Below are 23,700 nucleotides of genomic sequence, written 5' to 3' on the forward strand. Positions count from 1 at the left end.
TGAATATATTTTCCCAGCGTTGCTTCCATGTTTTCCTTGTTACTCAGTACTCTCCTCGTCCTTCCCTTTGTGCGTGTTTACTCCTGCACGTTTTTCATATTTTTCTCTCGTAATGGAATGTCTTAATCATCTCTTTTCTCTTCTCTATTTACATATTCTTACTGCACATAAAGGTCTCTTGCACTTATCCCTTTCCCTAATTGCCTTCCTTTTCTTTCCACCCCTCGCCGTTCCTCCCCCTCCACCCCACCCTACTCACCTGACTGCCCTCTCGTCCCCTGCGCCTGGTACCTGCGGGGCCCGGCCACAGGGGAGCTGCACCGCCCTCTCCGGTCCTCTTTCGGCATCCTCACCAGCATCAAAAGACCAGATTCTATTGCGAACCAGTCGAACATGAAATTTTGGCTCTGTTAATTAACCACTCCGGAGTCTGGCCTAGTTCCCTGGCACGGCATTCTCACCTCTGAACACCTGGTGGGAGGGACTAGACTCGTGCACTTCCCCCTCCGTCTACTTTCGGCATTGTTTTCTTCGCTCTTGTTGTCATCTATTTGAGACTCTGATAATGAGATGCAAGATGCCCTCCTTGTAATTATCGCCGGAATTCTACTTGTGCCGTGGCCCGCACTGAGGACACCTGAAGAAGCACACCCAACCTGTTCTCTGAGGTGGGAAGAGAGGACAAATTACTTAATACAGCCTCTTGCTTGTTTACCTGCAGGGTGTGAGGGTGCTGGCAAGGGGAGAGAGAGAGAGAGAGAGAGAGAGAGAGAGAGAGAGAGAGAGAGAGAGAGAGAGAGAGAGAGAGAGAGAGAGAGAGAGAGAGAGAGAGAGAGAGAGAGAGAGAGTAGTAGTAGTAGTAGTAGTAGTAGTAGTGATAACAAAACTGAAAACTAACATAAATAAGTGAGAAATGAATAAATTGCACAGAGAGAGAGAGAGAGAGAGAGAGAGAGAGAGAGTACTAATGATAACAAAACACTGAAAAACTAACAATAACAAATAGGAAATGAAACAATTGCATATGAAATGAACAAAAAACAAAAAAGTAACAATTTATATAATAGTACAATTAATCAAAGAAAATGGACAGAGAAGCAGATACTAAGGGAAAATAATAATAATAAATACGGCCACAGGAGGAAATAAGAAAGGGGAACACGTAGCAAAAAATATATAAAAAAAAATTATTGTGTAGGATTATTCGAGCGACGTACAATGGCATGATAAAATATAACACCTATAGTTGTAGTAAGGAGGAAGAGGAAGAGGAAGAGGAGGAGGAGGAGGAGGAGGAGGAGGAGGAGGAGGAGGAGGAGGAGGAGGAGGAGGTATAATAATTAATAATAATAATAATAACAAGATGAAGAACAAGAACAAGAAGAAAAGGATAGGAAAGAGGAAAAAAAGAGGAAGAGGAAGAGAAAAAGAAGCAAAAAGAAGAAAAGAAAGAAGAAGAAGAAGAAGAGGAAGAAGAAGAAAAAGACGAGTTGAGGAAATGAAGAAATAGATAACGACCAAAAGAACCAACCATGAAAGAAGGCAAAACACAAAAAGGAAAATGGAAAAAAGGAAAGAATAGAAAAATAGGAAAAGAACACGAGGGATAGAAGATGGGAAAGAAGAGAACTAGAAAAATAGAAGAACAGGTGTGACAAGAGATAAGAAAAAAGCAAAGAAACACATAAATAACTAATGACAATATATTGGAAAAACAAGAATATGATGAAAGGTCAAGAAATAAAGAAGAAAAAAAGAGATGACTAGAACTAGGAGTAGAAGAAGGAGGAGGAGTAAGAGAGAGACAGTGACAAGAAGTAGGAGAGAGGGGGGGAAAGGAAGCGAAAAAATAAGTAGGAGTACAGGAAGAGTAGAAGGGGAGGAGGAGTAGGAGTAAGAGGAGAAGTAGAAATATTAGGAGGAGTAGAAGGAGGAAGAGCGACAGTGACAAGAACTGGTAGAAGTGGAACGGAAGAGGAAAAAAAAAAAAAACCGGATCACAGGAGGAGTAAAAGTGGAGTAAGAGTAACAGGAGTAGAAGTAGAAGTAGGAGAAGGAGAAAGAGGAGGAGTAGAAGTAGGAGGAGGAGGAGAAGGAGGAGGAATAGCGACAGTGACACGAACTAGAAGAGGAAAGGAAGAGGAAAAAAGGAGTACAGGATGAGTATAAGAGGAGTAGGAGTAAGAGGAGGAGTAGAAGGAGAAGGAGGAGGAGAAGGAGGAGAAAGAACGACAGTGACAAGAACTGGTAGAAGTGGAACGGAAGAGGAAAAGAAAAAACGCATCACAGGAGGAGTAGAAGTGGAGTAAGAGGAGGAGTAGAAGTAGAAGCAGGAGGAGGAGGAGGAGTAGTAGGAGGAGGAGCGACAGTGAGGTACATACGCACGTAGGTGGCGTGAAAGGATCACTCTACACATCAGCGAGTCCTCTGTAAAGCCACTCACTCTTATTTTACAGCAGCAAGTTTTCTATGCAGCTAACAAGCGGCGAGAGGATAACAAGGCCATTGCCCCTCTCTCGGCATCTGGGCTGGACAAAACATCAGCTGGAGGGGACGCCACAACCTGGGCTAATTGGTTCTCTTGTCAAATGAAGGTCTGATCTTCCACGTGCGAGACAGACCTCAGTAAACACACACACACACACACACACACACACACACACACACACACACACACGGTCGTAAATATGGTTCCTTCTCTCACTTTCACTGTTATAATTCTTTTTTGTCTCAGTTTGAACCTTTTTATTCTTCAGTTTTTCTTATTTTTCTTTTTTCTTCGTATGTTTGTATATTGTTCAGGTGATTGCTTAGTATATTCTAGTTGGCGAAATAAAATTGCTGTTATGTGCATTCTCTCTCTCTCTCTCTCTCTCTCTCTCTCTCTCTCTCTCTCTCTCTCTCTCTCTCTCTCTCTCTCTCTCTCTCTCTCTCTCTCTCTCTCTCTCTCTCTCTCTCTCTCTCTCTCTCTCTCCATATATATCTACCTCCCTTCCTCCCGACACGTTCTTTAACCCAGGTAGAAATAGAATCCTTGAGGGAGGAATATCTTACCTCCATGTCCTGCCTCCAAGCCTTCTTCCCTCCATTCCTTCTCTCCCCTCTTTCCTCTCTTCCTCTTCTCTCTCCTCCTCCCTTCCTCTGTTCTCTCCATTGTATCCTCTCTCCTTGTTTTGTTTCATTTTCTCCTTTATCTTTTGATCTTCAGACAGAGAAAATTTATTAGTTATATTCGTGGGGTTCGTTATATTAGTAATTTATTTCGTGTAATTTAAGCAGTTCCCGTTTTCTCTCTTTTTCGCAGCGCAGTGTCACTTCATTATAGAAAACGTGCTTCGTTCTCGCCAGTGTAAGATGTATGAAAATCTACGCGTGCACGGAGGCTATTTAGATTTAATTCAGATAATCGGGGAAGAACCGGAGAGTGGTCCTGTACTTGTATCAGACGTGTCCCCGCGCTTATTCCCCCGCGGCAGGTCAGGTCAGGCGAGGTTATTGTGCTTGTGTCCAGTGTTGTGGTGGTGGTAGTGGTGGTGGTGGTGTATGTTGTTTGTTTTCTTATATATTGTTTAGTTTTTTCGTTTCTGTTATTTTCTCTATTGAAGATAACGTTCCCAGTGCAGGATTAGGTAAGACTTCTTCTGTTGGTATGATGAATTGACATTTTTATTTCGTTTATTAAGAAGAGATACATTTTTTTCAATTTTTTTTAAGTATACATCAGGAAATGAAAACCTCATGTATATTGATAAGTGTATTTTTAGCACTTTTTTCCTACATATCTTTAATTAATTATTTTTTGTGTATAATTAGGTAAGTATTCATTTCTCTGTATATCAGGAAATGGAAAAAAAAATCCCTTGTATACTCAAGTAAGAATAAGGGAACTTTAATATACATGTATGAATTATTTCCCTCTATGTATCAAGTAACATTTCCCCTCACGTATCAGGTAAAGAATTCCCCGTATATGTTCTAACAAACTGTGTGTAGTGACGCGTTCAGGTAAAGAATTCTAGGTACACGTCCTGCTAACAAACCTTGTATAGTGACGCGGGAGGTAAAGAACTCGTCGTATATATTCCATAAACCGTGTATAAGGACTTGCCCAGGTAAAGAATTCTCTGTATACATTCTGCTGACAGACTCTTTTGTATATTGATGTATTCTGATGTGCAGTGAAGTACGCTGAGAGGAGTTATATGATATGATTTAATACAATAGTTAATTCCTTCAGCACTGGGACCCCTTCTTACTATGATTTTTGGGTATGATTAGCGGTCAGAAAATTAATTGCCACAGTCTTCTCTATTTTTAACCCCCTTCAGTACTGGAACACATTTTTACCTTGAGATTTGTGTATGATTAGACCATTTTATTAACATTAGGAAGGGTCTATGGAGGTCAGAAGATTAACGGCCAGTCTTCACTATCTTGATTCCCACATAAGTATCTGAATCTGTATAATATCGCCAAATAGTAAGCGGAATGAATATGAAAACGCGTCATAGTACTGAACGGGTTAATAAGGAAAAATTTTGCAGTAATATAGTGCTAAGGCTGACAGTGGAATGTTGAGGCTTGGCTTTAGTTGTAAAATATATAAAACCAACCTTACCACTACATACTGAAGAGTCATGTTTGATGGATTGCTGTTCATACTTGTATATATCCGATTTTCAACCCCTTTAGTACCATGACGCGTTTCCATATTCATTCTAGTTACGATTTGGTGATTTTATACAGCTTCAGGAACTCGTGTCTGGGTTTGAAATAGTGAAGACTGTGGTAATTAATCTTCTGACTTCCATAGACCCTTCTTGATGTTAATAAAATCGTCTATTCCTGCACAAATCTCAAGATAAAAATGTTTCCCAGTATTGAAGGGGTTAAAGTGACAATTCTAATCTACATTATGAACTATATTAATTTATTTTATTGTCTTTAATCCATGTTCATGTAGTAGTAGCTATTTGCCTCATTATTCAAAGACACATGAACATTATTAAGTTTCACGAGGGACTTTTCTTTATTTTGTTTTCTGTTATTTTCTTTCAGTTTATCAGAGGCAACAGGAAAAGCCACCGATCCTTCTAGTACAGGTGTGATCTTCTCCGGGCTTCAGGTGTGACCGCCAGGTACGTCATATCGTGATTAGTAAAGATAAAAGTCAACTTCCTCACCTTTCACTTACTTTTCTCTCTTTTCATTTTGTCTTTTTCTTTTCTGCCTCGCCTGAAGACAACTTACCTTCCTTACTTGCCTCACCTGCCTATCCTCGTGCACACCTTTCACCTCACCGTCCCAGACTCGCCACTGTTCGCACTGCACCATTGCCTCGCACTGCCCAGCTTTCGTTTCTCATTCTTTCCCACCGAGAGAGAGTTAACATCTGGAATTGCCCGGGTTTAATAAACGATGCATAGCGAATATAACAAGGTGTGCGTGTGTGTGTGTGTGTGTGTTGAAACATTTAGCGCTGAACCTTCAACGCCGCGAGGTGAAGCACTAGAAACACAGTGAATCACGACGATGGATCAGAATTGCAGAAACACACGGAGAAGCGTCAGGCGGCGATCTACTCTTCCTCTCCTTCTCTACATCTTTCCCCCTCTCCCCCTTTCTCTCTCTCTCTCTCTCTCTCTCTCTCTCTCTCTCTCTCTCTCTCTCTCTCTCTCTCTCTCTCTCTCTCTCTCTCTCTCTCTCTCTCTCTCTCTCTCTCTCTCTCTCTCTCTCTCTCTCTCTCACCTTGCTCCTTGCTCCTTGTGCCTTGCGGGAACTGCGCCATCGATCTGAGGTGAGACGGCGCCCAGGCATGACGAGACACGGCCATGCACACCACTCACCGTAATTGTGTAATGGATGTGCAGCGGACGTTTATTTGTTTACAATACCCTTGCAAACTGACGTGCCTCGAGTTTGTCTGGTGATTGTAAAGCGATCTCGTGATGGATCGTGGAGTAAAGGTTTGCGTTTTATCGTCTCGTATGTGAATGTGGCGGTAAAATAAGGAGTGTATTTCTTATTTCCCTGTGTGCGATGTAGTTTCTGTCCAAAATCTAGTCACTAAAATTTATTCGATATTTTCTTTGTGGCATTTTCATTTTTTTTTTTTTTCATGTTTTTTGTCCCGGATAGGATAATAGTAAAGTGCACATTCTTCTTTATTTTGTGTTATGTTATGCTTGATAGTGTTTATCTCTCTCTCTCTCTCTCTCTCTCTCTCTCTCTCTCTCTCTCTCTCTCTCTTTCATGGATTTTACAGCGAAATATAAGAGAAATTATTTGATTTAGAGGCAGAGAAGCAACAATTCAATTCAAAGGTCAATAAAAATCACCTTTAGAAAACTGGATTAATTTATTATTTTGTGCGCGCCAATTCTACTTTTGTCTTTGTAGCAAATGTGATAATAAATAGATAAATGGTATCTTTGTTCTCTCTCTCTCTCTCTCTCTCTCTCTCTCTCTCTCTCTCTCTCTCTCTCTCTCTCTCTCTCTCTCTCTCTCTCTCTCTCTCTCTCTCTCTCTCTCTCTCTCTCTCTCTCTCTCTCTCTCTCTCTCTCTCTCTCTCTCTCTCTCTCTCTCTCTCTCTCTCTCTCTCTCTCTCTCTCTCATTTTTTGTTCACATTGAGAGAGTAGACACTGTAGGGGCACAAAATTCCCTGCCATCATAACTTGTTTCTTTATTCATTTATTTATATATCATCGTTTTTTTGTTGTTATTGTTGTTTTTGTTATTATCATTTATCCGTCTATCTATCAATTCATCATTTATTTGTTAACTTTTCTTATATACCTCATTCTAATTTGGTTTTATTTATTTTGTATGTTAATTTATCTTTGTTTATCTATTTATTTCTCGTCCAAGTATATTTCAAGTTACGAACGTGTATTTCCCGTGTCACTCGTTCCCTATCCTCGCTGCGAGCTTCACTTCGCTTTCACGCTTCGTCTGCAGCCTTACCAGTTATTACGATGCTTCACTCTCGCTTCATTATCCACATGCTTCACTGCTCTGTTCTTTCCTGACTAATCAACGAAGAGTACACTTGTAAGGTTAGTCTATAAAAAAAAAGAAATCAGGCAAGGATGAAGTTGTGACATAAACCCAGATATATTTTTCTTTCAGTCTGTTTTTTTTACATTTTTTCTTCTAGTTTCTCGTCGTATTGCAACATCACCTCACTATCATTACAAAGGAAAGAAAAACATTAGTGATTTTCAAGTAACGAGACACTGGCAAGACTCTGCAATAATGTAAATAGTTGTAGTAGTAGTAGTAGTAGTAGTAGTGATAGCAGTAGTAATGGTAGTGATAGTAGTAATAGGAGTAGCAGCAGTAGTAGTAGTAGCAGTAGTAGTAGTAGTAGTAGTAGTAGTAGTAGTAGTAGAGAGAGAGAGAGAGAGAGAGAGAGAGAGAGAGAGAGAGAGAGAGAGAGAGAGAGAGAGAGAGAAAGTCATTGGTAGCTGAGGAAACCGAACGAGAGAAAATAGTAACTACATTCTATATGAATTGCTACGTATTATATGGTGGATAATTCTCTCTCTCTCTCTCTCTCTCTCTCTCTCTCTCTCTCTCTCTCTCTCTCTCTAACAAAACCTCACGGGTCAGTTCATGTACCCGCCACTTTCTCTGTCCTAAATGGGAGTGAAAAAGCATACCTGTTCTCCTCACCTGGTCAAAAATAAGATAATTTTTCAGGTAACCATATATGACTAATTAACACAAACCCCATAAATACCCGCTCACTTTTTTTTTTTTCATTTTTTTCTTTTTCTTAGCCATTTGATACGAGATGGAAAGATTATTGGTGTGTTCCTTATAGTGAGAATTCTTTGTCTTTATAAGGGTAGAGGTAATGAGGAAAGGTCTTGCTGTGTAGTTGAGGTCCCCAGGGGTTCATTCTTCTGCTCCCCTGGGAGAAAGAGACTTCGATGCTCCTGTAAATAGACATCAAGGTAAAGTTTGGTGTTGAGTGTCCCTGTTTGTTGTTCATTGGGTTTTGTGACTCGTGGTGGTGATGAAATTTGAAAGGCGTTTTTGGGTGTTCTTGTTGATGTTGTTTTCTTTATGTGTTGTTGTTTTGATGCGATTTGTGTTTTGATATAGAGTAAATACTTGTTTTTTGTAGGTTCGATGTATGTTTTTTGGTTCATATTTGTGAGGACACACGCACACACACACACACACACACACACACACACACACACACACACACACACACACACACACACACACACACACACACACACACACACACACACACACACACACACACACACACACACACACACACACACACACACACACACACACACACACACACACACACACACACACACACACACACACACACACACACACTCACACTCTCTCTCTCTCTCTCTCTCTCACACACACACACACACACACACACTCTCTCTCTCTCTCTCTCTCTCTCTCTCTCTCTCTCTCTCTCTCTCTCTCTCTCTCTCTCTCTCTCTCTCTCTCTCTCTCTCTCTCTCTCTCTCTCTCTCTCTCTCTCTCTCTCTCTCTCTCTCTCTCTCTCTCTCTCTCTCTCTCTCTCTCTCTCTCTCTCTCTCTCTCTCTCTCTCTCTCTCTATACCTACGAGGAGGAGGTATCCACACAAACCTACCTGCTTACTTACCTCCCATTTCCCTTCCCCTCCCCTTCTCCCATCCCTTGTGTGCTTATCTTTCCCATCACCAATAACTTCCCTCCCTCCTTTCCTACCTTTACCTTACCTTTCTCTACCTGCCCTACATTTCATAATCACATTTTACCAACTCCGTCACCAAATTAGGGAAAGAATTAAGGGAGCTGTAGGGAGTACCAAAGGGCGTGTGCTTATGTCCCCATGTCACTTGGAACCATACACGCCCTGTCCACCTTTTCAATTCCTACGATTATAATTCATTCTTTTTCACACTTTTTGTCGCGTACAGGATATCCTGGGCCTACAGCACGATGCCTCACCTGCGCCACAATGGGAGGAACTATGCAGGATAAGCCTCAATACCGCTGCACTCGTGGGGCTAATGATGTCTATTGCTGGTGTTATGAAAAGTACCGTAGCTGTGTACATACGTGGTTTCAATACTGCAGGGAGTGTTAACCTGTTCATTAGTGTGACGCATTTTTACTTGAGTTTTCGGTGTGATTAGATGATTTTTTTGACGTCAGGAAGGGTCTATGGAGGACAGGAGATTAATGGCCAGAGCCTTCACTGTTTTAATCCCACACATGAGTTTCTGAATCTGTATAAAATCACTAAATATGAAAACGTGTTATGGTACTGAAGGGGTTAACATGTGGAGACTGTTATTTTGGGTTATTTGCTTATTTTTGTGTTTTGTGGAACTTTTTTCTTTTTTCCTCCATTTTTTGTTAGTTTATTGTTTTCTTTGATACGTGTTTAGTCTTTTAGTTTTGTGTGTGTTTCGTAAATACATCTTAGTTTTTGTAGATATTATATTGTATGTGGTGCTTTTGTCTTTTTTTGACATATGTATTTTTTTACGACAGTTCATTGTGGAGTTCATAGTTTTTTTTCTACTTTTCTCCTCATTGTGTCACTTAAATGCACGCTATAACCTGACGGGAAGTGTGTCGTAGTGCATAATTGTTGTTTTTTAGACCAGGAAGCTACTGTATCGAATATGTATAGGGACATTGAATCTTTATTACAATTTTTCTAATGTTGCGTTTCTTTTTACCCCTTAAGTAATGGAACGCATTTCTACCTTGAGTTTGTAGTATGATTGGATGATTTTATTAACATTAGGAAGGGTCTGTGGAGGTCAAAAGATTGATGGTCAGTCTTCACTATTTTAATCACTACCTAAGTTCCTGAAGCTGTATAAAATCACCATATAGTAACCAGATGAATAGGAAAATGCGCTGTATTGAAGAGGTTAATGGACGCGATGATAAAGGGTGAAATATAGCAGGAAATGTTTGGTTTTTATTGCAGGATTGAATATCATCTGAAGAACATGTATCACCTGACTTGAATATAAGATGAAGACTTGTTTAGGTGAGTGTGTCAAGACGTTCTGGGTCACTGCAAGAAGTTGACCGCCAATGTACATGATCTGTTTGTCTTAACCGCATTGCTTTTCACCTCGACGTGCGGGTTCAACGGCCACTTTAACGGTTTGTGGAGAGACAATGCAACGCTCTTCCATCGCTCCCATTCCACTAAGGAACAGCGAGGAACCACAAGTAACGCGCGCAAGAAACTTCTCAGTGGCTTTACTTAAGGCGGAGAACGAAAACGAAAGCCATCAACTGCATTGCTAAGAAAACGTAACATTTCAACGACACTATCACGCAAGTATGTAGAGTGCACAGGTCTTAAAACGCTATGTAATAATGCACGTGTGGAAACATTACCGCCAGATTTCCCCGGCTGCTCCCCGTTGGGCCAGAAGGTATAAAAAGGCGGGAGTGGCCAGACAAGTCACTCCCTGGACGATCGTCGAGGCGGAAGGATCTCTAGGGACGCGAGGTAGGCCAGGGTGGTGTGCTGAGTGTTGGCCAACTTTCATTAACCTTTTGTCTGGCACTTGATGCACCTTCCCTTCATTACCAATAGCTCTGAGACAGCTTTACTTGTTCTACAGCCACATCCAATCCTTAATCTGTAGAAAAAATGTAAAATGTATGTTTTTTAATCGTTAACTTTCATGTAGATGCTAATAAAGACTTTACGCATTGCTTCTCGGGTTGCTAATTGTTTCGTGTCGCAGTGAAAGGGTTAACCTACGTGGAGTATAGTGCGCAATATTTTCACTCCTGTAATTACTTTTTTTTTTTCATCACCATGCAATACGTTTACTTTTCCATATGTCAAGTCGTATTAGAGTGAAAATATGAATTAATTGAATGAACATTGATAAGATAATGTAAAGATAAGCAAAAAGATGAATGTCACTGAAATTTTACCTTTATCATGTACTCTAATCTTTTCGTGCGACAGGTAAGCTTTAAGTAATGTACACTCGGAAGTCATAATATAGCATGTCAAGACAGTAGATAATAGAAAGACGGACCATTTCATTATCCAACGTTTGATATTCATGCGTACCAATTCTTTAACCCATCAAGCAAATCGTAGCAAGAGTAGAAATAAGTGGCGGTGACTGAGGTAGCAGCGAGCGATGATAGCAGCAATCAGAGGAAAGGAAAGTGGCTCATCCCGGGAACTGAATACTACATCGTGGCCGTGATAAGAATGTCCTCGGGTGGGTGACTGGGAGGCGCTCTGGCCCAGTAATTGGTCATTTGGCTTGACCTTTTCCGGGACTCAATGTTTAACCCCGAGGGGAAGATGATCGCCAGCCTCAGATGAGACTATTAATGGTAATGAAGCGATTACAAGTAGCGGGAGAGAGAGAATTTAGAGAGGTACTGTTTAACCTTTAGCCCCGCCCATTCTATTATTTAAAGGGGGTGGGGAGTGGGTTAAGTGAGTGTTATGGGTCTCTCTCTCTCTCTCTCTCTCTCTCTCTCTCTCTCTCTCTCTCTCTCTCTCTCTCTCTCTCTCTCTCTCTCTCTCTCTCTCTCTCTCTCTCTCTCTCTCTCTCTCTCTCTCTCTCTCTCTCTCTCTCTCTCTCTCTCTCTCTCTCTCTCTCTCATCTTTTTCTTCCACGTCCTGTTAATTTTTATCCTCCTTATCATTTTTTTTTTTATTCTCACTGCCTTTCTTCTCATGCTTCTTCACTTCTCCATCTCTTCATCGTTCTAATAGTTCTCCTCTTCATCAGGTTCTGTCTCATTCTGCCAATTATCATTTATATTCTCTTAGCGACCTCTTCCTCATTTTCTTTGCCATCTCTCTCTCTCTCTCTCTCTCTACCATCATATTCATCCATGGCATCTTTCGTTCTAGTAGTTCTCATCTTGTTCTGTCTCATTCTCCCTATTATCTTCGTTTTCTTAGAGTTCTCTTCCTAATTTTCTTTGCCATCCAAGGCGTCTTTCTTTTCTGCATCGTCTTCATCGTCTTTGTCATCAGTTTCTTATTCATTTTTCTCCTCTTTGTGTTCCCGTTCCTTATTTTCTTTCGTGTCACACTCCTCCCTCCTCCTCCTCCTCCTCCTCCTCGTCTTCGTTGATTAGGTGTTGCAATGGTTATGACGCAGCCTCTCAGTGTATTCATTTTCATTTGCACTTTTGACAACGGCGACGTGTGTTTCCGCATTTATAAGTATCAAAAGAGTCAGAGCCTTTTCGTTCTTAGTTTATACGTCGTCTTGTCGCTGGGATGAAGTTTGCACTTTTCGTCTCGCTTGTGGATAAAATACTATTGATTCTGTGAAATGTACTAATTAACTTCCGTGAAAAGTCGATCGGGTGGAAGTCGGCAAAGTGGGAAAAAAGGTTAAAAATTATATTGTCACCCACTGCCTGTGTGATCTCCGGCTTCCATCTTTATTTTTTTTCATTTCTCTTTCCTTTATCATTCTGCTTCTGGTAACTCCTCCTCTTCCTCCTCTTGCTCCTACTGCTCCTCCTTTGTCATTCCTCATACCCTTCTCTCTCTACGTATTCTCTCACTTGCTACTCCTATCACCTTTCCCCTCTCAGCTATTACCACTCACAGCCTTCCCTCCTACCACACTCGTCAGCCTTCCCATTCCCCCTTTACCACAATCGTCTCTCTAGTTAGCTCTCTCTCTTTTCTCTATCATCACTCTTTCTCGCTTTGCCATCTGCCATTATTATAACTCTTCCTTCTATCACATTTAGCCTTTGGTCATCTTCTCATCTTCTCCATCTCATTCTTCAATCTTTATTGCACTTTTTATTTTCGTCATCCCATGCTTTCTATATCTGCCTTATCATGCACTCCATTCATTTATTCCAGTTCTCTTTCGCAACTCATTTTTATCTTAGCTAATTCTTTTATGCTTTACCGTCTCTACGTTTTCTTCCCTTTCATGTACTTCTCTTCTCTCTAACACTCCCCTTCACTTCCCTTTCCTTCCTCCTTCCCTTGTCATTCTACACTGTACCCTCCCCTTCCCTGGCTCTCTCTTTACTGCCCACATCACGACACGCAGGCGCTGGAATGTACGACTAACGTTACGCGAGATTGCTGAGAACTTTCCCTCCCTTCTACCGGTAAAACTGCCTCTACGGGTGTTGTCGGGAAAGCGCCGTTTGAAAGTGCCAAGTGGTAGCGGCGCGTATGTTGTTTTGGTGCCAGGCTTTGCACTTCGGCACAGGGAGAAGTTAACTTTTGCACGGAGAGTTTGAGTGTGTCTACGAGTTCATGTGGAAAGATGTTATGTGTGTGTTCGTTTGTGGTGTAAAGTTGCAGGTGGTTTTGGGATATCATGAGAAATTGATAGGGGTAAGTTATCCAGGAGAGGCACTCGTCTGATAGGAACCTCTGTGTGTACGGTGGGCTGGTGTACAAAAATGCTACGTAGTGTGTTCGTAGTATAGAATGGCATGACTTTTTGATATGATGTGGTGAGAAATTAATATGTATTGTCAATGAAAGGTGTTACTAAGTATTATGTTAGCCATTGTGTTTGTGAGTACGAGGTGAGTTAGTGCTGGAAGATGCTGTGAAGTAACGTATAAAGTATATCTCTTTTGGGCATCATAGTTTGAGAGACTGAGAGACTGTCCATTAGAAGCCTCCGTCTGCTAGAACCTCTCAAAACACTTCAGGAGGTGCGAGTCTGGTATCTTATTAACCCAAGGCTCGAGTGGGGATTTAAATGGCCTTGACTCTCCCATCACCACAGGAAATGAGGGCGTACTTGTGTATTATTATGCTGGAGTGACCCTTCATACATGCCTTATTGTTTGTTTCGCTTATGTAACACTGCTCTGGAAAGGAAGTAAGTCGTCATATTACAATGCTATTAACTAACACTTCCTCTAGCCTGGATAACATACGCTACATTGTCACTCCTATATTTGGCGGGAAGGTGTTGTCTTGTATTCTTCGTGTTGATTTGTATCACTTGGGTCTAAATCGGAATGGTATCAATTATTTCAGGTATCCGATCTGTGGCTGAATTATTGAAGGGGAAATGTATATGTGAAGAGAGACCAGACTGGGAGAGGATGACGAAGAAGATGGAGAGGAGAGAAAAGAAGAATGAAAAGGGAGAAGAAATAGATAAGTAGATGTAAAAAGAGGAAGAAAATAAGATAGAACAATGACGATATGAAGAAAAGAGAAAAAAATAATAACTAGAAAGTGAAAAGGACGAGAACAACGAACTAGATAAAGATAAAAAGATGAAGAAAAATACAAAGAAAATAAGAATTAGATAGAAAACAAGAGTAAATAAGAAAAGTAAACAATTGGACGAGGATAAGGAAATAGGAGAATAGGAGGAGTAGGAGGGAGTTTCGGCGAGGCATTGCGAGGGAGCAGGTGTTGGTGTGGCGTGGCATAAGGTGGCCGCCTCGTGATGCATTGTTCCATAAATCTAGCGAGTGGCGGCGGAAGGGCAGCCTTTTATGACATTGTGCTCTCATGCAAGGCCTTATGACAGATTCATTACCCAACCAGCGACCAAGCAGGCATCCACAAGCTGTCTGGCTGTCTCCTTCACTTCCTCATTTGCTAACCTCACCCATCACCGCCACCGTCACTGCCGCTGCCACAAAGGAAAGGAAAGAAAGTACAAGTGTGAGATTTGTTAGTTTTTATGAGAGTGTTTGTGATGGGGTACTCTAATATAAAGGAAGAGAATGCTACTGGTGATGCTGTTATTGCTGCTAGTGTTATTTATTTCCTTGTTATTGTTATTTTTCTACTGTTCGTACTGTCACCATTATTGCTGTTGTTTTTATGGTTACTATTATTATTAATACTGCTACTGCTACTAAAACTACTACTACTACTACTACTACTACTACTACTACTACTACTACTACTACTACTACTACTACTACTACTACTACTACTACTACTACTACACGTACTGCCGTTATAACTGTTTCAATTGCAACCGCAACAGCCGCTATCAAAATTACCTCGTCCTCTTTCCCACTTCCTGTTCTTGTTCTAGCTCGTGTTGCTTATAATTGTATCAAAACAAGGAGATCACACACACACACACACACACACACACACACACACACACACACACACACACACACACACACACACACACACACACACACACACACACACACACACACACACACACACACACACACACACACACACACACACACACACACACACACACACACACACACACGAAGAGAGAGTTAGTTATACGCACGTGTAGTCACATACCGCTGCACACACACACACACACACACACACACACACACACACACACACACACACACACACACACACACACACACACACACACACACACACACACACACACACCGCGAAAAAAACCGAACCCATCCATAATCCTCCAATTTCTCCCGTTGTACTTTTACTAATACTTTTTCTTTTTTCCTGCAGAAGTCAAGATGCGGTGCGAGATTCTCCTGCTGGTGGTGGCGGTGGTGGGGAGAGCCTCCGCTTGTAAATTCTACTGCAAGAACCCCGTCAGTGGCGACTATGTTTGCTGTGATGACGGGAATCCCTTCTTAGTCCTTGAATGTACGTATACCAGAGAGAGAGAGAGAGAGAGAGAGAGAGAGAGAGAGAGAGAGAGAGAGAGAGAATTCAATACAGTGAATTATGCATTTCAAAGTGTAGTATGTTTTATGATACATTCTCCGTCTCGACAGTGGAGTGAAAAGCGCATAACAATTGCATGATGAGAGATGGTTCAAGTCACGCACCGCATTCTTGGCATTTATTCATTGTGGAGATCCTTAAGCTATTCCTCGGTCTCTTGCCTTTAGTTGGTGTTATAAAATTGATCATAAGTTTTTTCCTCAGGTAATAAGACCGGGATGCTTTGATATTCTTTTCTTTTCTTAGCCCCTTGAGTACCATGACGCATTTCCATATTCATTCTGCTAACTACTTCATGATTTTATACGACTTCGGAGGATTAGAGTAGTGAAAACTGTGGCCATTAATCTTCTGACCTCCATAGACCCATCCTAATATCAATAAAATGTCTACTCGTACACAAATCTCAAAGTAAAGATGTCTCCCACTACTGAGGGTTTTTGTTGCAATGGTGTTTAAAATACCGTGTTTGTAGCAGTTTTGACTGTTTAGTGGCATCTGGTAAGCAGGATAGGGTAAAATTAGACATATTGTTCATAATTTACAGATAAATCTAACTCCTAATGACTTCATAATAATATGTCTACTTAAAAAACAATCTGGAAAGGCTTAATGATACTTAAATATAACGATACTTAGTTAATGATCCAAAGTTTTGATTAATAGCAGCTTAGTAATGACCAAACCAATCTTGTAATAGTTGTTATTATGTAATGTCATCTGATACCTTTATAACTTCCTACAAAATCCCTCCTCGTGATTCCAAATAGGCAGTTGAGTAGTGTTGATATAATAGCGATGGTAAGTACCTGGTGTGCTGCTTGGTGACTGCTATGATGGCTTTTATGATGAGTGATGGTGACATTTTGGAGGGGAGAGAATAGTGCGTGACGGTGATGGTGCAAGTAGTGATGGTGGTTGTGATGGGCTAAGAATAATTGCAGTGAGGACGGAGAAAGAGATAGAGATGGAGAGAGCCAAGCAATCAGTCACTCAACAAGCTACCGAACCAGATACACACATGAGAAACCACAGAAATCAACAGAAAACATAGTAAATGATGGTGGTTGTGATGGGCTGAGAATAACTGCAGTGAGGACGCAGAGAGAGATAGAGATAGAGATGGAGAGAGAGCCAGGTAGCCATCCAGTCAACAAGCTACCAAACCAGATACGTATATAAGAAATCACAGAAACCAACAGATAACATGATAAGTAAGTGGTGATGGTGGTTGTGATGGACTGAGAATAACTGCAGAGAGAACAAAGATAGAGAAAGAGATAGAGATAGAGAGAGAGCCAGGTAGCCATCCACTCAACAAGCTACCGAACCAGATACATACACAAGAAACCACAGAAATCAATAAATAACGTACTAAACTGAATTAAAACACACAAAAACTGGCCAATTACATAAAAAAGAAGAATGAGACACAAGTATAATCCGGAAAACTAGAACGAGGAGTATACCGGAGGAGTGAGGGGAAGGCGGAGAGGAGAGAGAGAAAGCTAGCACGGGAGGGAAGGAGGGAGAGAGGGTAGGGGGGAGGAAGGGAGGGAGGAAGAGGTGACTGTTGAGGTGAGGTGCAAACATTCACACCATTCTCATTTCGGTGACTTGCACGAGCTGGTTCCTTATTGTTTTACGCTGCACTGACCACCACCACCATCACCACCACCACTATCATTAACAGCCACAGCAACCTGACCATAACGGCACCTGTGTTACCTAGCGTGATGGTTCTAGTGTTACCTGTCGTGCCTGGCCGTAAAGTAAACCCTCAGGTGACAGGAGGTGGGTAATAAACAGATAAAGGTGGAGGTGAAGTGGACGGATGAGGTGTATTGCTGCACGTCACTGGGGAGAAAGCGAGGCACATCCCAGATTTCCCTGCACCTCAGATCCGCACGAGAGGCTGTTCACCCCTGCTAGTTTTTCGTATCTCGTTTGTTAAGAGTTCACTTGTAACATTCAATACACAGGCACATGAAATACCGTAAGCTGTAAGAACTATTAGGCCTACATGTTCACCCCTGTTAGTGTTTTTTTTTTTTTTATTTTTTTATTTCGTTTCGTAAGAGTTCATTTGTAACACTCAGAACGCAGGAACATAAGAGAAAGTTACAAGAAGTCATTAGTTCTACACGTGGCAGTCCTGTATATATGTGGCAGTTCTATACACGTGGCTGTGTCTGTTTGAAATATTATTGGCTTAATGTTGAGGGTTTTCTCTGTGTAATGGAGAGATTTAATCCCTTCAGTACCGTGCCGTGTTTTCATATTCATTCTGGTCACTAGTTGGTGATTTTATACAGCATCAGAAACCTATTTGGGGATTGAAATAGTAAAGACTCTGGCCGTTTATCTTTTGGCTTCCATAGATCCTTCCTAATACAAATAGAATCGTCTAATCGTAACGAAAACTCTTGGTAAAAATGGTTTTCTCTGTTGAAGGGGTTAAATATAATCATTCAACACTATGAAGAGCCCAGTCATGTAGAAGTCTTACCACGTACTATGGTACATATTCACTTTGATAAGGGTGACTGTTCCAAATTTTGAGTGAAAGAAGACTTTACTTAAATGATATCCACAAGTACATAGGATATTTTCAAGCCTAGAAATCAGTATTCCTGTTGTGCATTACTATGACTAGACTTAACCCTTCAGTACCATGACGCGTTTTCATATTCATTCTGCTTACTATTTGATTATTTTAAACAGCTTCAGAAACTCATGTGGGGGATTAGAGTAGTGATAACTGGCCATTAATCTTCTGCCCCTCCATAAACCTTTCTTAATATCAGTAACATGGTCTAATCGTACACAAATCTCAAGATAGAAATGAGTCTCAGTATTGAAGGGGTTAATATGAATCCTATAGAAGATTTATTATTTGTGATTTTAACCTGCATCTTTGTGGACACTGGTAATTAATGAATGGACGGTTGTTGATTTATATTTTTTTTGTTTACAGCTGAGGAGGAGCAAGAACCTGAAGTGTATCCGCCGTACGAGTGTAAGTTGCTTCGTGAATTTGTAATAAGGTTTAAGTAATTTGAATGTGTTTGGAAATTTACTTATATAATTATGTTCATTGGTCTTAGTTTATTGCAAAGGTTATTGTATCTCTAATATATTTCCATTTCCATGCAGAATCGTAAACATGATTTAACTTGACCACTTTCTTTTTCCTCATAAGTAGCTCTAATATATTTCTATTTTCATGCATAATCGTGAACATGATTCAAATTAACCACTTTTTTTTTCCTCATAATTTTGTTACCCTTTATCGGTGACCCTCTTGCATATAAAAAAAAACATAAAAACACCTCATATGTTATTAAGTTTCTGTAATTGCAGTAATAAAAACACCTTATTTAAAGCAATGATGTCCATAGGGGCACATGAACAATATTCTTATACCTGTTTACGGTAACCACACACACAGCACATGTTTAATCTTGAGTACAAGTGCACGTTTCCATATTCATTGTGGTTACTATTTTGACGATTTTATAGAGCTTCAGAAACATTTGTTGGGATTAAAATAGTAAAGACTGGCCATTAATCTTCTGGCTTCCATGGACCTTTCTTAATACAAATATAATCGTCTAATCATACCCAAAACTCAAGGTAAAAATGTGTGTCAGTTTTGAAGGGTTAAGGAGTGGTGGGTGTGTGGTCATTAAATCAATACCTTAACCTTTTCCCTGCTATTTAGAACACCTTTCTTCAACACTAACCACTCTGGGACATCTTTTCTTGTTCTTAAATAACCATCAATCATTATACTGGGTAGAAACTGCAAAATATATAATTTTTTCACCCTTTCTTGTGTATACTCGTTTATATATATATATATATATATATATATATATATATATATATATATATATATATATATATATATATATATATATATATATATATATATATATATATTTCTGTTTTTTACTTATTTCAAATTTTCTTTCTCTATGATAATTTTCACTCCTATTATTTGTGACCATTAAATTCTTCATGCCTATATTTTAAATTTTTCTTTATTTACTACAGTCTTTCTTTCAATATTTTTCTCACATTTTGTTTTATTTACCGCAGACTTTCAGTAATTTTCTAACTTTTTTTTATGCCAGTCTCAATAATTTCCCATTTTTTCTTATTTATCATAGTCTTTCAATAATTTTCTCACATTTTATAGTTATCACAGTCTCAATATTTTCTCACTTTTTTTTTATTTACTAGTCTTCCAGTATTTTTCTCCCATTTTATAGTCACCACAGTCTTTCTTGTGTCTACCTATGGAGATCATGCACTGCTTTTAGTGTTTTCATTTGACGCATCTCAAAGTGAATGAGTTTTAAAGCATACGGATGAGCTTGATTGTTAATTGTACACGTGTCTTTGGTACCTACAGATCCACCTTCAGGAACGGGCTGTGTCTACTACTGCGCGTACGAAGGTTCCACTTACTGCTGCGCTGACACCTCTGTTCCAAGTGAGTGAAGGAGGGAATGAGGAAGTGTGTGAGTGAATGAGTGAGTGAGGGTTGTGAGAAAGTAGTATAAGCAGAGTGGGAGTGATAGAGTGAGGGACTGGAGGGAACAAAGTAGTGCGTGTGAGTGATTGAGTGAGTGTGAATAAATGAGAGTGCTTGAGTGTGGAGAGTAAGAGAGAGAGAGAGAGAGAGTAGTATAAGGAGGATGGGAAGAATATGGAAGCAGGGGAAGATTAGGTATAGATTAGGTATGAAAACTGAGAGAGAGAGAGAGAGAGAGAGAGAGAGAGAGAGAGAGAGAGAGAGAGAGAAGGATTAATGCATACATGTTAGGATGGGTGAGTGACATGGGTGCTCTCTCTCTCTCTCTCTCTCTCTCTCTCTCTCTCTCTCTCTCTCTCTCTCTCTCTCTCTCAGTGCCTTCCCACTCTCCTTATTGCATTCATCCCTCACAGTTCTTTGTTAATTGTTTTATTATTTATTCTTCCCATTTTGTGTTCATATCTCATCTGTTCTCATCGTTTTCTTCGTCCTTGTTATTATTAATTACGTGTTTTACTTCGTCTTTATTACACATTCATTATTACTTCCACTTTCTCTTGATATATATTTTTTTCCTCGTGTCTTCATTACTTGCTCTCACTTCGTCGTTCCTGTTCGGTATCAGTATTTTATTTGTTGTAATAATGTCCGTCATTGGATTGATACATCATTATCCTCACTTTCGATGATTTATTTTTGGTATTTTCTAGGTAATCGGTTTCCTCTCCCCCTCCACCCCACCTTCCCCCCCCCCAGTCCACCTTTTTTTCCACATAGAATAAATTACCAGGATGGAAACGCTTTGTTCAGCAAAGAGGAAAATCAAAGTAATTAGCAGCACACATCAGTTAATGGCAACAATTTGATTAGTTTTATCATCCGTTATCATTACCACATGTACCGAAGCACTCATTATTTACCGCCATTGTGACAGCTGTTATTACTACTGCTACTACTACTACTACTGCTACTACTGCTCCTAATGCTCCTCGTACTACTATTACTGGTAGCAGTTTTGGTGTGGTGGTGCTACTATTACTGCTTTCTTTACTCATGTTTCTACTTCTACTTCTACTACCTACTATGACTAATACAGCAACATCATCATCATCATCATCATCATCATCATCAGTAGCAGCAGTCACATCCCCACCAACGGCAATAATAACAACAAAGCTATTCATAACTATTACAACAACAAGTCAACAACAATAACCACTGTTTCTACTACTACTACTACTACTACTACTACTACTACTACTACTACTACTACTACTACCACACCCACACCACCACCACCACCAACGCCATCACCACCACCACCACCACCACCACCATTACTACTTCTACTGCCACCACCATCACTACTACTACTACTACTACTACTACTACTACTACTACGACTATCCCTGCACAGTTCCCTCTAGCCATGAGGCGCACGAGGGCAGGTGTCCGGAGGAGGGTGAGCAGGTGTGCAAGTCTCAAGGCATCTTCCTGTACACCAAGAAAGCCAAGGTGAGGAAAGGTGACCAGGTGTAGGGGAGACCAATGAAGATGGGAAATATAGTGTTAATTTTGTTCTGGTGGAGTTATAGGAGTACTGGGATGTGTTGGTGTAGATTGTGGTGTGTTATTTTTCACTACCTGTACTGATTAATATAGTGTGAATTTTGTCCTGGAGGTTGTATGGGATGTGTTGGTGTAGATTGTGGTGTGTTGGTGTTGTTTTTCACTACCTGTACTGATTAATATAGGTTTGTATTCTCCTACTTTTGGGTAACTTAGCATTTATTGTGAGTTGTGTTGTGGTGGAATCTTTTAGTCTACCTTCTCAAATCAGCATGGGTTTGGTTCCTCTTGAGGGCATTTAGGTAAATCAGTAGGTCATCCATTATTGCAATAGTGTCTGGTGCATGGATTCAATGATTATCTAGATATTGGAAAATGAAATAGACACAAGAAGAAGAGTGTTAGTTGACGGAGTACGATATGAAAGCTACACACTGGCAGCATACTAATCATATTAACCATAATGCATTGGTCGTTGTCATTCAAACAATTACTACTGATAATAATGAAAGAGGTTTATTTCTACCGGGAGACTGGAAAAGGATGTGCGTTTTTCTATTGCAAAACCAACTGAACAATATCATATCCCTGTGGTGACTTTGTTCTAAGCAGGGAATCCAGGAGTGGCCACCAAGCCGCACTAGCAACAATAACAAGGCAGCAGTAATGGTCAGGGGAAAGTAGTGCGTAGAATACCCAATAAGCAGCGTGAGTAGCAAGAGTAGGAGAGTAGAGAGTCACTTGCTTTGTTCCTCAGACCGGTAGGACCTCTGGATCGCTTCTCCTGGCTAATGGTGACGCCAAACAGCAAGGCTCCTGCGCTTCGGACGGCTACTGCGCCAAGGACGAGAAGTGCTGCCCGAGCAAGTGTGCACGGAGACACATCTGTCTGAAGAGTCTGACGAAGGAGGATGATGACAAGTAGAGACAAGTGGACGGCTGCGTGGAGAAGGCGAAGTAGAGGAAGAGAGTGAAAGATGCCTATAATGAACGCTGGTTTACATCCTGCATTGAACGGAATGTAGAAGGAACTTTTTTTCTTGAGTGCTTCCTAGCGTGAGGCTAAGGAGGGGAGGAGCTGCTCTGGCCAACCCTGTTAAAAGAGCTTCCTGCGGCACAAATAATGATCGTGTGTTCCTGGCGTGTCCGAACTGCTTACAGAAGGAAAGCAATCAACAAAAACATAGAGAAGAATATCATAAGGCGTCCCAACTCCTTGTCCTTAATTGTTGCAAGAGGCTTCGTTTCCGGTGGTTCAGTGTTCCGAAGCATAATTTACACTTGCTTGTAAGACTTCCTCTGTAAGCCTTTCATCCACTAATGCCCAGATCCTTTGCACTAGTCTTTAGTCACTGTTATTTGTTGTGTATCAGTTACCTTTTGTGTCTTTTAGATATGTATTGTTTTTATACGATGCACTTTGTTCCATCCACTTGAAACATTTAATATATGCAACATGATCACCGCGAGGCTGTTTGAAGCACCCGGAGTCTGATGTCCGGCTGAGTGTGCGGCACAAAGTGTGATTATTAATTAAAACCATTACATTACCGTTCCGAGTGTCCTATAGTGGGAGAGAGAGAGAGAGAGAGAGAGAGAGAGAGAGAGAGAGAGAGAGAGTTTGGTTGATTGATATAAGGTTCTTTTGAGAGAGAGAGAGAGAGAGAGAGAGAGAGAGAGAGAGATTTTCCTAGATAAAAAAACAAAGCATTACATCACGAAATCCCATCGTATTTTAACCTCTTTTCTCTCTCTCTCTCTCTCTCTCTCTCTCTCTCTCTCTCTCTCGGATCCCCTCAAAGCGTCGATTGTATTCCGTGTTGATGAGAACCTTGCATTAGTAATGGATGAAAATGATGATGACTCGTTCCAATCATCCAGACAGAACTCTCTACTCGGGCCCG

At 40.6% G+C, this 23,700-nt stretch overlaps 1 protein-coding gene and 1 long non-coding RNA gene across 2 annotated transcripts in view; both read left to right on the forward strand.

The window, feature by feature from the left end:
* Window positions 1-9,667, forward strand: part of LOC123510539 — a 59,274-nt gene extending 49,607 nt beyond the window's left edge. Inside the window, exons 3-4 of the long non-coding RNA XR_006676538.1 lie at window positions 5,059-5,138; window positions 8,948-9,667. This is a non-coding gene — a long non-coding RNA (uncharacterized LOC123510539). The remainder of the gene's footprint in view (window positions 1-5,058; window positions 5,139-8,947) is intronic.
* Window positions 9,668-10,360: 693 nt separating this feature from the next.
* Window positions 10,361-23,347, forward strand: LOC123510623. Its single transcript, XM_045265909.1, has 6 exons — window positions 10,361-10,512; window positions 15,463-15,603; window positions 18,662-18,703; window positions 20,105-20,185; window positions 21,645-21,742; window positions 22,554-23,347. Exons 1-6 carry the CDS (start codon window positions 10,377-10,379, stop codon window positions 22,719-22,721), a joined length of 666 nt encoding a protein of 221 aa, XP_045121844.1. The 5' UTR covers window positions 10,361-10,376; the 3' UTR covers window positions 22,722-23,347.
* The last annotated feature ends 353 nt before the right edge of the window (window positions 23,348-23,700 follow it).

Source organism: Portunus trituberculatus, chromosome 29, assembly GCF_017591435.1.
Source record: "Portunus trituberculatus isolate SZX2019 chromosome 29, ASM1759143v1, whole genome shotgun sequence".
NCBI lineage: Eukaryota > Metazoa > Arthropoda > Malacostraca > Decapoda > Portunidae > Portunus > Portunus trituberculatus.

Excerpts from the sequence above, each read along its gene's own strand:
- LOC123510623 (XM_045265909.1), top strand. The coding sequence starts at position 10,377 with ATGCACGTGTGGAAACATTACCGCCAGATTTCCCCGGCTGCTCCCCGT. Across the intron at positions 10,513-15,462 it reads AGGATCTCTAGGGACGCGAG|AAGTCAAGATGCGGTGCGAG; the intron begins GTAGGCCAGGGT and ends TTTTTCCTGCAG. Across the intron at positions 20,186-21,644 it reads CGCTGACACCTCTGTTCCAA|TTCCCTCTAGCCATGAGGCG; the intron begins GTGAGTGAAGGA and ends ATCCCTGCACAG.